At 47.3% G+C, this 14,323-nt stretch overlaps 5 protein-coding genes across 5 annotated transcripts; 3 read left to right on the plus strand and 2 right to left on the minus strand.

The window, feature by feature from the left end:
- Positions 1-115: 115 nt before the first annotated feature.
- Positions 116-1,623, minus strand: PEX2_060160 (transcription factor SPN1; the record flags this gene model as incomplete). Its single annotated transcript, XM_016743289.1, has 4 exons — positions 116-365; positions 416-894; positions 951-1,033; positions 1,107-1,623. The coding sequence occupies 4 exons, from the start codon at positions 1,621-1,623 to the stop codon at positions 116-118; spliced, it is 1,329 nt and encodes a 442-aa protein (XP_016596011.1).
- Positions 1,624-3,576: 1,953 nt separating this feature from the next.
- Positions 3,577-5,013, minus strand: PEX2_060170 (putative nucleoporin; the record flags this gene model as incomplete). The annotated part of the gene is made up of 2 exons (XM_016743290.1): positions 3,577-4,391; positions 4,449-5,013. 2 exons carry the CDS (start codon positions 5,011-5,013, stop codon positions 3,577-3,579), a joined length of 1,380 nt encoding a protein of 459 aa, XP_016596012.1.
- Positions 5,014-5,585: 572 nt separating this feature from the next.
- Positions 5,586-6,299, plus strand: PEX2_060180 (coiled-coil-helix-coiled-coil-helix domain-containing protein; the record flags this gene model as incomplete). The annotated part of the gene is made up of 4 exons (XM_016743291.1): positions 5,586-5,605; positions 5,683-5,910; positions 5,969-6,101; positions 6,201-6,299. The coding sequence occupies 4 exons, from the start codon at positions 5,586-5,588 to the stop codon at positions 6,297-6,299; spliced, it is 480 nt and encodes a 159-aa protein (XP_016596013.1).
- Positions 6,300-7,776: 1,477 nt separating this feature from the next.
- On the plus strand, positions 7,777-9,545 carry PEX2_060190 (glycoside hydrolase family 71 protein; the record flags this gene model as incomplete). Its single annotated transcript, XM_016743292.1, has 2 exons — positions 7,777-7,860; positions 7,914-9,545. 2 exons carry the CDS (start codon positions 7,777-7,779, stop codon positions 9,543-9,545), a joined length of 1,716 nt encoding a protein of 571 aa, XP_016596014.1.
- Positions 9,546-12,537: 2,992 nt separating this feature from the next.
- On the plus strand, positions 12,538-13,694 carry PEX2_060200 (Glycosyl transferase, family 8; the record flags this gene model as incomplete). Its single annotated transcript, XM_016743293.1, has 3 exons — positions 12,538-12,771; positions 12,818-12,895; positions 12,954-13,694. The coding sequence occupies 3 exons, from the start codon at positions 12,538-12,540 to the stop codon at positions 13,692-13,694; spliced, it is 1,053 nt and encodes a 350-aa protein (XP_016596015.1).
- Positions 13,695-14,323: the final 629 nt, after the last annotated feature.

Below are 14,323 nucleotides of genomic sequence, written 5' to 3' on the forward strand. Positions count from 1 at the left end.
TATGTTGTAATCAATCCCCGATTGATCCCGAAACGCCCAAACACCGTAAAAATTATCTCACATAACGGAATTGGCCGATGCCATTTGAGAAGAAAAAGATTTACAGGTGCCGAATCTACCGACGAGACGTCTTGCGTGCCGCAGCCTGGCGGGCTTGCATCTTGCGGAAACGGTCCTCGCCGCTGGCACCCAAGGGGCGCGCAAACGGAGTCTCGCGGACAGATGTCTGGCGCGGAACCACAGTATAACTGACGTTGGTACGATCGACACGAGCACGGTTGAGAAGACGGGGAGGGAGCATTTCGCGGGCGCGGGCTTCGGCTTGGATTTCCTCGGCGGTGGGAGGAGCGCTTCTGACAACTTTTCTATAGGGGTGTTAATGGGTGATAGGGAAAATGTGCAACAATAAACATACGTAGGATCATAATCGGCCTCCTGGTAGACTCGCTTCGAGTAATCGTCGCTGCGCTGGAGAATTGGTCGTGTCCACTCTGCCAGCAACTTCTCCGCCATTTCCTTGATGCGACGCTCAGTGCGCTTGCTCTTGGTGTAGAAAACAACCACTTTTCCAATGCCACTGGCAATCAAAGCATCCTTGTTGATAGGAAGCTTGGTAATGGCGGTCAATAGGTCGCGCTGGATGTTGTATGCGGGCATCGCGCCATCGTCGAGTGGCTCGAGGAAGAATCGAACGGCTTCCAATAAGTTAATCTCAGGGTCAACCAAGGCGCTGGTGTACTGGTTGCGATTGAGGAGCATGATAACTTCGGGGAGGAGCTTGAGCTTGTGCATAGCGGGTTTTCCTTCTTGGCGGTTGATCGCATCCATTTGCGCTGCGTGGGTCATGCGCTTGCGCATATCCTCGATTTCAGCATCTGCCATAGATTCCAAATCCTGATAGGACAGTCAGTAAACGTAAGTAAGTACATGCCACCAGGCGCATCACATACAATGCCATCCTGCTTGCGGAAACGTCTCTTCGCTGGCTTCTTCATCGCCTCGTCCATAGCGCGGTCGAGAGCTCGGCGGCGTCCTGATGATCGAAATCCAGTTAGTACAAACTGTTTGGGGCTGAAAACCAGTTGTCAGCAAAGAGCAGAACCTACGAGTCTCCGGGTCAAGAGTCTCCTCATCTGTATCGGGCTTATCTTCGCGCTGCTTGCGCTCACGTCGGCGAGCCGAGCTTCCTTCGTCGCCTCCCTCGTCAGCTCGACGGCTCTTCTTCTCACGACGACCTTCCTTCCGGCGCGGACGGCTCTCGCCATCCTCAGTGCGCTTGCGCTTGTGACGACCAATGAGTTTCAAGTTATCTTCGTCAATGGCAAGTTGCGGGCGGTCCTCGAGGTCAACATTCTCTGGATCAAAATTGTCGAATTGTGCCTCGTCAACCTCGGACAAGATAGACTCGTCGTCTGAAAGCTTGTCATCGTCGACTTCGTCGTCGTCTGAGACGTGTAGCTCGTCATCAATATCCTCTGTGACTTCCTTCGCCTCGGCAGTAGGTTCAGTGAAGTTCTCGCCCTCGTTGTCGTCACCAGCGACTGGAGTTGCAACTTGCTCGGGGACTTCAGGTTCGGGAGAGGCGGCGGGCGAGACAGCCTTGCGGTCCGGTGAAGCAGACATGGCGGTTCAGATGGCGGCAAATGTAAAGGGGTAGATTAATAAGAAAGATTCAAATGTGCAGAGAGAGATCAGGTAGGTAAAGTATCGCAAACAAGTCACGGTACGTTATCTGGTTAAGTGATCCCGACGCCTCTCCGCAAAATCAATCGGTGCTCTGCAGATTCAAGCAATGCAGATAATATTTCGAGGCAGGTATTAAAAAAGAGGAGCACAGCATAAGCTTCTCTTAATATCAAGTCGATAGAATGCAAGTGGATAGTGAGAGGGGAGACAGTGAAAGCAAAACCTCAAGAAGTTGAAGGAGAGCGGTGGTCTGTGCTCCCGTGATTTATTTCTCCAGTCCGACTTGGGAACCTCGCAACATTCAACTCTCACAACATCTACTATCTGAACTCTCTTTCATTCTTTAATTCTTCATCACATTCAAAATGTTTGCCCCAGGTATGCTCCGAGTTCCATGCCTCTTTGCTCCATCGAACTCTAGCTAACAATATAATCTCGTTAAGGCCAAGAACAGATCTCCAAGGAAGAGATCAAGGTCAGCCTCACGCCATGACCGCTGCCTCAAATGACATTCGATACTAATATATTTTATAGGCTGGTGAGATCGAGGCCAGCCAGACTGTCCAGATGGCTATTGCCGGTGGTTTCCTCCTCTACCTGTGTAAGTCGAGTATCTAGTCCACAAAGCCTCGAAAGAGCAGACAGCTCGAGACGAGTTAGAGAAGAAGTTCAGTGGATTGGAAACTAATATGGTCATTCAACACAGCTCCCTTCGCCGTCGACTTCGTCCGCAAGTTCCTTTAAGCCGGTTGACCCGTCTTCCGCTCCTCTTTCTTGCCCTTCCCAGACTGTAATCGACGAATCGCTGGTTATGATTTCGCGATGACATGCAGGAGAAATGGATAGTTGAATTTTTTTTCCCCTGGCATAACTTTTTTTCCAGCCAACATTGAACAAGATTGAGCATGGGCACCTAATCTATGGAAAGCCCTTGAAGCTCATCTTCTATACATTTTGGATATACTGGTAGTGTCGGTTGGTGATGTATTACTATTGTGCATATGCTTGTTGTCATTTGTATTTTGTGGGATATAGAGCAAATCAATATAAGAAACTGCAATATATCAGAATCTGGGTCTTACAAGGTGGTGGTAACACAACACCGCAGAGAGGAGGAGTAGTTTTATGGCATATTGGTATATTGGCATGAAACTACTCCACATACTCAATCTGCCATTGTATCATTGTCAATCTATTGATGTTGTCTCTATGCATGACAACTCGTACTTGAATATGCGACTATAAAACCTCCTAAACATGGTGGTACTGGAGATATACATTACAACATGGTTCTCGGGGAAGATGATCCATGGATATCAGTTTGTGCCATATCCCAGTAGAATACATAATTCTCTCCATTTTTATGCATATCACCTTGTGTTCGTATATATAATCACAAAACTCTATGCTGATATCAGCTGCTAATATGGAGATGGAGGAAAAGACAGGGGGATTGAAACCAAAAGAAATAAATAAATAAAAAGAATGACCTAGACTGGAACGACCGATACACCAACTACGTCAAAAAAGGAAAATGAGAGAATGCCCTTTGGCGTTAGCTACCTGGAATTAGCTAACGCCCAAGGGCACGGTATATAGGGAACTAAGGCTAGCTTAAAGGGAATAAGATACCCAGAAATAGTCATACTACGTACAATTGAGAAAGCAGGCAATCCATCGAAAGCAGCCTCGACAGAAAGCCCTGGAAAGAAGAGCGAGAGACCTAAAGTGGAACGTAAAGTGTTCAGCAAAGAAGTTTGTATTCAGATATGCATTACAATGGCCTTATCCCCAAGAACGCCGGTACCCCGATGACCGTAGACATTAAGTCCAAACATATGAAGAAAATGAGATTCGAAATAGCAAGTAGAAAGTTATAGAGCAATGCCCTCAATTCCCAATCGCTTTCTCCACCTCGTTGAAGTCTTTCTTGATGGACTCCATCTCCTTCTGGAGATGCTGAATCTGAGAGTGGTAATCGTCCAGAATCTGAAAGATATGGTCAGTGAGCTCTTCCAGTAATGAGAGTTTACTAGTTCGGGAGTGACCAACCTTCTTTGCTGTCTTCAGTGTCTGCTCATCAATGTCGTCCTCCGCTTGTGTCACGTTTACTCCGGCGCGATCCATCTCCACTTGCAGTCGCTTAGAGTGTTCGTGGATGGCCAACATACGGGCCCAGATTTCTTCAGCGCGGCCATTGAGAGAAGGGTCGAAAACGGCACGTTCCAACTCAACAAGCTTTTTCTTCAACTGTTCCTCTGCTTCATCCATGGCATACCCTCTGTTGCGGAGGATCTGCGTTTTAGCAGCAAGTGAGAGGCATCGTTTGCTCAGGATAATGTGCTTTCGCCGGCAGTCGGCGATCTTGACGGAAAGGTTGAGATCATGCTTCGAGAGAAGCCCGGTCAAGCAGTTGTTGATTTCATGCAGACGCGACTGCATCATAGTGAGGAAGTCCCTTTGTCGCTGTGCGCGCTTACCGAGGTCCCAGAAGCCCTTTACAAGCACAGGGACATATCCGGGACCCGGTCGCTTGCGCAGAGCCTCCTCCCATTTTGACTCGTCGTCCTCGGGACCCGGTTGGTAGAAAGGTGCGGCCTCCTCGCCGACATTGTTGTACAAATAGGCTCGGAATGGCGAGCTTTGGCTGGGCGGATCCCACTTGTCCTTGATGATGGCTACTTGCATAGGAACAGTTCGGTGCACTAGAACGCAGTCTTGTCAGTAATGCTTCGTGGTGAAAGATAACACAATAGGCTCACCCCCAGTAATAGCGCGGCCGGGGGACCAAAGGCTCGACGACAGAGAAGGCTGTTGCTGTTGGGGCTGTGGCGTCGTCATCGTGTTCTGGCCGAATTGCGATTGCTGCTGGCCCAAGGCATTTGTTTGTTGTTGAGTGTTGGCACCCAGACCTCCGAGTCCTCCTAACCCACCTCCTGGTTGTTGTGTTTGCTGCGGGCCTCCAGAGAAGAGGCTACCCTGGGGTTTCTGTAGCGAGGAGCCGAATGCGCTTCCTTGCTGTTGCTGTTGCTGCTGCGGCTGCCCAAAAGTAGAGCCGAAGGTATTCTGAGGCTTCTGTAGATTTCCGAACATCGATCCTGGTTGCTGCTGGGGTGCAGCGCTTGCACCGAACGCACTTCCACCAAATGCACTGGTTGCTCCTGTTGCTGTCGTTGCTGGCTGTTGGGTCTGCCCGCCGAACAGTGTGCTGGTGCTGGTGCTGGGCTGGGTTGCGGTTGCAGGCGCGCCAAAGAGAGACGGTTTCGGTGCAGTGTTGCCGAACATGGATGTGTTGGCCTGTGGTTGGTTTCCACCAAAGAGAGACATGATGGGCAATCAAAAAGGCACAAAAAAAAACCACGATAAAGAGGGAGCGCGTCAATGGATCAATAAAGCACCGGCGCAGCCAGATTAACAGCGCTGAAGGGAAGTAGGAATACGTCCAAGGCACATAGTCCAGGGACTGAGGGTTGGCAGTCGAAGGTGAGAAAGCTGAAGGGTTCCTCGATGGAGCTCGAAGGCCGAGAAAGATGAGAGCCGGAGCTCGATTTGTTTGTGTCACGTGATGGGTCATTGTTCGCAAACAGCTTAAATGTATATTGAAAGGATGATCTGAATAAATAGTACATTGAGACTGATCTATTGTTCTGTGTTATTGTTCTAATGTATTTCTTTCTCATTGATATGTCCAATTAACAAAGACAACACTCATACACGATGTATCCCAGCACCGCACCTGGGCAACATGTTACGCTGACCTAAGCACAATCCAACCAGCCAATCACCGACGAGCCAAATTTCATTCCACCGCAACCCGCAGCTCTCGACTATCGATCTCCAAGTCTCGTCTCAATTGCACTTCTTTCCCCTCACAGTCGTTCTGACAAGCCACCGTCGCCATGGCCCAAAGAGATGCTCGGTATGTACCTTAATTCCTATCGCGTCCTCCCTGTCAAGCTCAATGTGAAACGCTAACCTCCATCCCTCCGCGCACAGCTTCAACCAGACTGTCCTGGTGGACACCACGCCCATGCCTGATCACATTCCCAAGGTAGAGGAGATTGGTGCCACATCTGCACCCCTGATGAGTGCAGCCTACTTCATTGGAGACCGCTGCAAGGCCTTCAATGACGACTTCATGAAGTGCAAGGCCGAGGCCAATGGCCGCGGGGAGATCGACTGCTTGAAGGAGGGTCGGAAGGTGACGCGCTGTGCCGCTAGCGTGTATGTTGCTCCTCTAACACACATTTGAGTTGGGAAGGGGATATTGACCCTGTCACAGTATCAAGGACATCAACACCCACTGCCTCGACCAGTTCAAGGCCCACTGGGAGTGTCTCGAGAACAACAACCACCAGCTCTGGGAGTGCCGCAGGGCTGAGGTGCAGCTTAACAGCTGTGTCTTTGACAAATTGGTATGATATATGCCCCCCCTTCTCTCAATCATCTCGCATCCATCGCATCCGCTACCACCCCCAACTTGAGCTAACATACGCTTTTCTTGTTTAATTTAGGGCTTGAAGAAGACCCTCCCTGGCGCCCCCGAGAACCAGGTTCCTGTTCACTTGCGCCCCAAGCAAAAATACGCACAGTACCCCGGCCCCCAGTGGTAAACACTCTCCCGGTATACTTTGTCCTCTTTAGACTTGCCCCGATTTCACCCTCACCCTTCCATCTCATAATCTGGGCAACGTCTTTTTTCTATATCACTGTTTTATTTGGATGCTCGACCGTTAATCCGGTCAATGTTTGTGTAAATATCTCTTGGCATCATGAATGGTTACATGGTTTTCTGCTCAATCTTCTTGCCTTACTCACATAGCATGTATGGGGCAATATGTTTTCCAACCCATTGCGGCTTGCAATGGCATGTTTTTGGATTGGTAGTAGTACGAGCTCAGATGCTGCTCGCTAGCTCGAATACATCCTCGGCTTGATGCATATGTAGGTAACCATTGCAGTGAAAAAGCTAGGCACATTACATTTGGAGGTATTACACACTGACATTCCTTGGGGAAGTTTTTATACATTGGCTATCGCTCAGGCTTACCCATGCACCGCATAGTCTCACCGTGTATATAACAGGTCCTAGCTGTGTTTACCTTCCGATCATTGTCTCTGTCCGGCTCATAACTACCGGGTATGAGAGGATTCTTGTTCTGAAGGCCTGTGTGAATCCAGCCATTCTCCACAACTGGCACCAAATATTAACTTCCCCTTTAGGGGGTCGGTGATAGTATACATGTAGGTCGCGCTGTGTGGAACATAAAGATTAGGTGGGATATATATACTGGCGATTCTACCGGTTGTCAGTGCTTCGCTCATCCCTAACATATCCATGAATAATATTGCTGAACCTATCAAGCTCTATGATCCTAACAATGTAGCTATGAGCAGATCTGGTCTAATGGTGTTTCTCTCTCAAAATTCCGATCTGGACTGAGTAAATTTCCGGGCTGATACAAAGGCTTAGCATCAACCGTTCTGCAGAGTCTGAACTAAAATGGCTAATTGTTACATTCCATAATCCGAAGAAATCCATAACTCTTATCATCCTTCACCTGACTCGATTGCAGGGGTTTGGCCTGCTGGTCAGTGTGTGTAATGAGCCCTAATTCCGGCCTTCCGATATACCACCTAGTGTAACTAGACCTTTGAGATAATCCGAAACATATCTAGGTAGCTTTTTACTGAGGTTCAATAGTTCACTTGTCACAGAATGGCTCGGCGGCATTGATTATTGAAGAGCGTCGGAAGTGTTTCAGAATATAGAAGGCACTTGAGGTATCAACCCCAAGTTTTAAGACCTAAGACTTGGGAAAAGTACAAAGAGAGAAAGGCCAAGAGTACGCTTAGATCCCGATGTACGAATAGCGGACCTCCGGCATCTATCTATAGACATCTCGAGAGGGATAAATGCAGGTATCAAACTCTCCACCAGATTCCGTGCATGTGCAACGGGAAACCAAGTACATAGATAATTTATATAATTTATACAAAAGCTGCTCTTATTTCTTTAACGACTCTCCATATTTATGTGCTACTTACTTCTATAGTCTGAACCACACACGCAGGTTGACACAGGTTGACATGAAGTCGACAATATTCTTGATACTCTCATTGTGGAGAGGCGTTCAACACGTCCAAGCAGCGGCCGTGTTCGCCCATTTCATGGTAAAAACACTTCAACTGCAATCTATATCTCTGCTAACCTCTACCTACCTCAGGTATACAACTCGGAGAACTTCACCGTCTATGACTGGGAAATCAACATAGCAGAAGCGCAAAGGGCGCACATCGACGCCTTTGCCCTAAACATCGCATACAACTTCCCGACAAACAACCGCTCCCTAGCAAACGCATTCACTGCCGCAAACGCCCTGAACTTTCAACTCCTCTTCTCGTTTGACTATGTAGGCAACGGTGCCTGGCCAGAAGGCGAGGTGATCGGCCTACTCCGAAAATACGGAAACAACACAGCCTACTATCAACACAACGGCAAACCCTTCGTCTCAACCTTCGAAGGCTCCTCCAACGCTACAGACTGGGCCACAATCAAAAAGTACACAGACTGTTTCTTCGTACCAGGGTGGTCAGCCCTAGGCGCAAAGGAAGCACTCGCCGTCGCACCAGGCGTTCCAGATGGCCTATTCTCCTGGGCCGCATGGCCCGAAGGCCCAGAACCGATAAACACATATATAGACTCGACCTACATGCAATGGCTCAAAGACACAGGAAAACTGCCGTACATGATGCCCGTCTCGCCGTGGTTCTACACGAACCTCCCCGGCTACGGCAAGAACTGGATCTGGAACGGCGATAATCTGTGGTACGACCGGTGGCAGCAAGTGATATCTCTGAAGCCGGAGTTTGTGGAGATCATCTCATGGAACGACTACGGCGAATCGCACTACATCGGCCCGCTGCATGAGGGTGCATATGCGACCTTCGAGATCGGCAATGCGAGCTACAACTACGCTGCTGGCCATCCCCATGACGGCTGGCGTGACTTCCTGCCTTTCATTATCGATGTCTACAAGGGTGCCAGGGCAAATGTTACTACGGAGGGTGTTACTGCCTGGTTCCGTCAGGCACCTGGGAAGGCTTGTACCAACGGTGGCACTATGGGTAATACAGAGACGCACGGTCAGAAGGAGTTCCCGCCTACAGATGTCTTGCAGGATGAGGTCTTCTTTTCTGCACTTCTGAAGTCTGCTGCTGATGTGGATGTGACGGTTGATATTGGCGGTGTCGTGCAGGATGGGAAGTGGAAGAATAAACCACATGGTCCAATCGGTCTTTATCATGGCAGTGTGCCATTCGATGGTAATACCGGAGAAGTGGTTGTGAAGGTATCTCGTCGGGGAGAGACTGTCGCGGAGATGCGAGGGGCATCGATCTCGGAATCGTGCTTGGATGATATCCAGAACTGGAATGCCTGGGTTGGCACCAATTTTGCTAATAATACGATTTCACGACATCCGCCGCCCTCTCCGGCTCCAACTGCGGTTTCTGCGGCGACGGCTCTTCTGGCGCTGGGGAGGCTTCCGTTTGCGATTGTCTTGGTGGCTTTGGTTGCGAGTATAGTGGCTGCAACGGCAACACCTGTTCAGCACGAGAAGTTGGTTTTGACAGTCCCGATCTCCGAAATTTCTCCATCGGTCTACAGTGCTGGTACCGGTGATGGCGAACCTAGAAGCCTATATAGCTACAGCACTAGCTATGGTTTATATCCAATCAACGGCTATACTTGCGTGACGACAATGGATGTTCCTGTTACGCCTTTCATCTCAGCCGGTGCTACAGCTTTCGCATACGACTCATCTTGGAATTTGGACTGGTCTTGGAAGCAGCAGTAATTGGGCTTATGATAGTAGGCATGTGCTACGGGGTCTTAATTATCACTACGGTAAGTTGGCTGCTGAAAACAAGCTGCCTTTTGACCAACGTCATTCTCCAAACGTCATACGCTGAGACCTCTTATTGTTCAACTTTGAAATATCCGATCAAGGCCTAGCTGGCTCTAAACACTTTGCAATTATTTACACTGCGTGAATTTTATAATGCCTGTAGCTTTTCTGAGTCAATCAGTTCACACTATGCACACTCAACAGAGGCTGGAAAACATACATTCTAAGATCAGTTCTAATGTGCTTACTTCTTGAGCTGTCTATGATAAGAATCGTCCTAATTTATAATGGAGAAAGTATTGTCATTCATTCAACGCTTTCGGTGTACTTTTGGTACATCGAGCATCTCTAATAATCCTGAATAATTCTCATCTAAACAGGATCACCAAATATCTGACTTTTGCTCAAGAACTATAGTACTCAGTATCCGTGGATATCTAATAGAGAAGCCTAGCAGCCGCGCGGCTTCTATGGTCTTGTCTATGTATCGATGTATCGTACCTCTCTTCAAGCGGAGCTTCATTAGCGTGATATTGAATACACTATGTAGCTCAGCGTACTCCGTATTCCCATAATTTTTACTTTCCAGAGATTTTTCTTATCGTAGAATGGAATTGCCAAGCAGTATGGAGCCTAGGTTGCGGGCCCCTGTCGTTTAACCTATGACAAGTACATATCAAGCATGCGCTTAGCCATATTCGATTATCATGATTCCATTATTATACTCAAGATGAACGTGCTTATACTGAATCATACGGAGTTTCAGTGAGTCATGTCAAGCCACAAGGCCCACTCCCACTCCACTGATGGTGAAAAGCTAATCACCAATAAGGGGGATTGAAACAAATCTGTATTACCAGTTCGTAACTCCGACCCTTAAATTACAGTTAGATAACTCGATCTTGAAGCAAATTGTTTCTATGAACCGACTCAGCACCACTACATATCTCTCTCTCTCTCTCTCTAGGGACAGCAGTCTTTAGTCAGTTCATGAGCTGGAGTTCTCCAAGGTTGGACTCCACCGATTAGTCCAATGAACCCTACTAGTACTAGTACTACTGCTGCTGCTGCTTTCTCCATTCTATTAATAAAGATGTTTCAGAGGTCGCTTTATATATTCATGCATGTTGATTTCCTATTTAGGTACGGAATAGATAGCAAAGCGTTTCGCGCTCCACGGCTAGGATTATCGATCTAACTTTCTTATTTGGGATATACATATATGTACACTATGCCATTTATTACCGTGCTGTCATAAATTCCTAACATTCATACTACATTTGTTGTAGATAATATGTTGTACAGAGTATCTAATACCGCGTGTATGTAATTGACTCCCCCCACCCCCAAGAGCCCCGAAAGAATCACCTTTCCGTCTTAGAAAAGCCATATCATTCCGATTGATATTCAATTCAAAGGATTTAATCTCATACCATAGTTTCTCGATCCGATGACTTGATTGATTCCTGGGCTTGAATTGTCTGCTGGACAGATCCGAATATTGCGCTCACAACAAGAATGATCCCGCAAAGATGCTATATGAACAAATATTAGAATAGATGAATCACTGAAAAATGTCATGAGCAAGTTACCTGGAAATGGAAGTCTTGTTGCAGAATAAAAGGGGCCGTGGACGCCAGAAGGAACCCCACCGCTTGCGCGTAATTCTTAGTGACGGTGTTCGTCAATGATACACACCAAGCAACGAGAAACCCGCCTGTCGCCTGCAATAGAACAAAACTCCACACAAGGTGATTATAGCCATGAAAAAATGGCACAGCGCCTTGTTTTGATTTGCAGATAAAGCCCAATATAGCGGAGAGAGAGCTGTACCAAGCGAGATGAGCATTGCGAGACATGAATGGCTTGGAGGCTTGCAACATCATCTCCACTCGTATGCTAGCCAAAGCGACAATTGTTCCTGATAACAGCATGCAAAATAGCCCGAGGTTAGTGTTTCTTGAAGGAAATTGCCCCTGGAAGACGTCTTTTGTGGACGATGTTGCGGGAGAGGTTTGAACCATTGTGATTCCTAGGATTATGAGAAAGAAGCAAGCCCAATTTCTACCCGAAAATCTTCGATTAAGAAAGATCATGCTGAAAATGGGAGTAGTGATGAATTTGGCTTGCGACAGCATCAAGTAAGGGAGGAGATCGAGATTCCGAGCCCCCACGCTTTGTAGGTATGTCGCAGTTGTATATAAAATCGCTGGTAGGATGGCATCTTGATGTCCCGCTGTGAGAGTACTGCGAGTTGATTGTGCAGGGTATGAAAGCGTCGGAAAGGCGGGCGCATTTCTGAGCGTAATGAAAAGCACGGAAATTGTGAGCTTCAGGCCCTCGGACAAGATTATGGTAGTCAAAGCCTCATGTTGTTCAGGACTCGTTACAGCTAGAGACTGAGCTCGGTGTTGTATCTACTTCCATTCAGTTTTAGAAAAAGAAGAAGAGGTATGTTTTGCGTACCAGAATTGAAGCGGTATTTTGAAGCACCAACTGTGATAACGTGAGCCTTTCATATCTCTTAAATTCAGGTTTATTCCTACCAGACACAATGCGATTGTGCATTTTTTAACATTACTGATCTTGTCCAAAGAGTCATCTTTGCCTAAATTCATGAGGAACTGCAATTGCGGAGCCTTCAATGAGGATGTTTTTGAACGAGTTTTCTCCGTTGTAAGAAAGTATTCACCGTTGTGGGGCAGCACGATCCAATAAGCAATCTTCTAAAGATAGGCTCTTTATTAGAACTGCCCCAAGGGAACTCACTGATTTGACGAATCCAAGACACTAGTGGGGCATACGTAAGCTTAGAAATAGTCCACGGGTCCCAATGTCGTGACAGGAAATTTTTATCTTTACTTGCGCCTAGTTTTGTGTGGTTTTATGTGAGCTTCTATGTATCAGAAATAGTAGCCTGGATCTACTTCCCGACTCCAGCATGCTATTATCTGCAAAGCGGACGATCATTGCGGTATTCGTTCTAGCATCATGTGGGCTGCTTTTTCTTACCCAAAGAAAACGCGAACATACCGCCTTGACCGTTCCGACTTCTTGGAGTAATCAGACGATTGGAGCATTGAATGGCACCAAGGCACATTGGACAACAGAACAGGAGAACGTTCGATTTGCATATGTTCAATATGCTACCGATATCGACTACCTGTGCAATGCAGTAGGTCTTGCGATGTGCGATTCGATCCTATGGCTAATCAACCTAGATGATCAACTTTGCGCGACTTGATCGTTTCGCAGCAAGCTTCGACCGGGTATTGATATATCCGAAAGAATGGGACGAGGTTGGCCATATTGAACCTTCCCGTATTAGAACGACTTGAGAGCTAAAAAGCGAAACAGCCTGGAGGGATCGAGCACGTAGCACTTGGAAACATCCACGAACATTATTCGCATCTCGAACTACGACCAGTCAACGTTCTCACCACTTCTCAAGGAGATTCGACATGGCAAAAAAGCCTGACGAAGTTTCAGGCCTTCGCTCTCACAGAGTACACCCGTGTCCTGGCTTTCGATTCGGACTCCCTTGTTCTCAACAAAATGGACCATTACTTCCTTTCTCCAATGGCCCCCGTCGCAGTTCCAAGGGCATATTGGCTGAACGACAAGGGAGCATCAATCAAGGACCAAATGCTTGGGTCCCATGTCATGCTAATCGAGCCGAACGTAAATACTTACAAGCGCATTATCGACGAAGCTACAGCTTCCGGGGACTTTGACATGGAAGTCTTGAATCATCTCTTCAAAGACTCAGCCATGATCTTGCCCCATCGACGTTTAGCTTTGCTGACAGGGGAATTCCGACAATCGGATCATGACCGCTACATGTCTGAAAATAAAGATGAAGAGTGGAATGCCATGGCGGAGGTCTCCCGCGCATATCTGGTTCACTTTAGTGATTGGCCGCTTCCAAAGCCGTGGCTTTACCACACGGACGCTGAGTGGGAAGCTGCACTGCCCGCTTGTCCGGATAATGATACTGAGCATGCTGATAGGCCAAGATGTGCGGATAGAGTTATGTGGTCTGGATTTTATGAAAGCTACTACCGGGACAAGGAGAGTGTCTGTAGCATATTGACTTAGCTACTCCGTACACAAAAAAGATTTAGATGACCTTTTAAATTCGGCGTAAGTTATACAGATTGACTCTACTAGAAGTTTCCGCCTTAGAGATATTATTTGATTATTTGGTTATGACAGCACTCCTTAAAGGATCCTGTCATAGCAGAGTTTTTTCTTCTTTCTTTTTATGTTGCACTCTCTATGCTTAGTATTCTCGTTAAAATATACTCTTTTCCTTAAACGACTGGCTAACCGACCCCTGTAATTTTTATCTTCCACACCCTATGATCGTATGTGCTCATGATCACCTCAGAATAGGTTATGTAGAGACGGGCATTTGATAAAACAGAGCTGCTTTGGCGTTCTGGCTTACCCTACCAGATATCCAATTCAGCAAATCTACGCCCCAAATATATCCATAACACCTTCCAAGGTTACTATCATTTTTTTTTTTTCGTCTAAAAAAACTACAAATATCATTCTCATGGTGATCCAGAATTAGAATTTATTCACAAATTATTCGTTGATCACCTGGGCACGCCAGTTGTCCAACATTGGGGGCTATCTTGGTTAGGCTCCGTGGATTGCAGTGGCAATGTCTCGCTTAGATCGGCGGCCTAGCCTGCCCAGGTCTGTACCCCGAACGAAGT

This window comes from Penicillium expansum (genome assembly GCF_000769745.1).
Source record: "Penicillium expansum strain MD-8 chromosome Unknown contig192, whole genome shotgun sequence".
Lineage (NCBI taxonomy): Eukaryota > Fungi > Ascomycota > Eurotiomycetes > Eurotiales > Aspergillaceae > Penicillium > Penicillium expansum.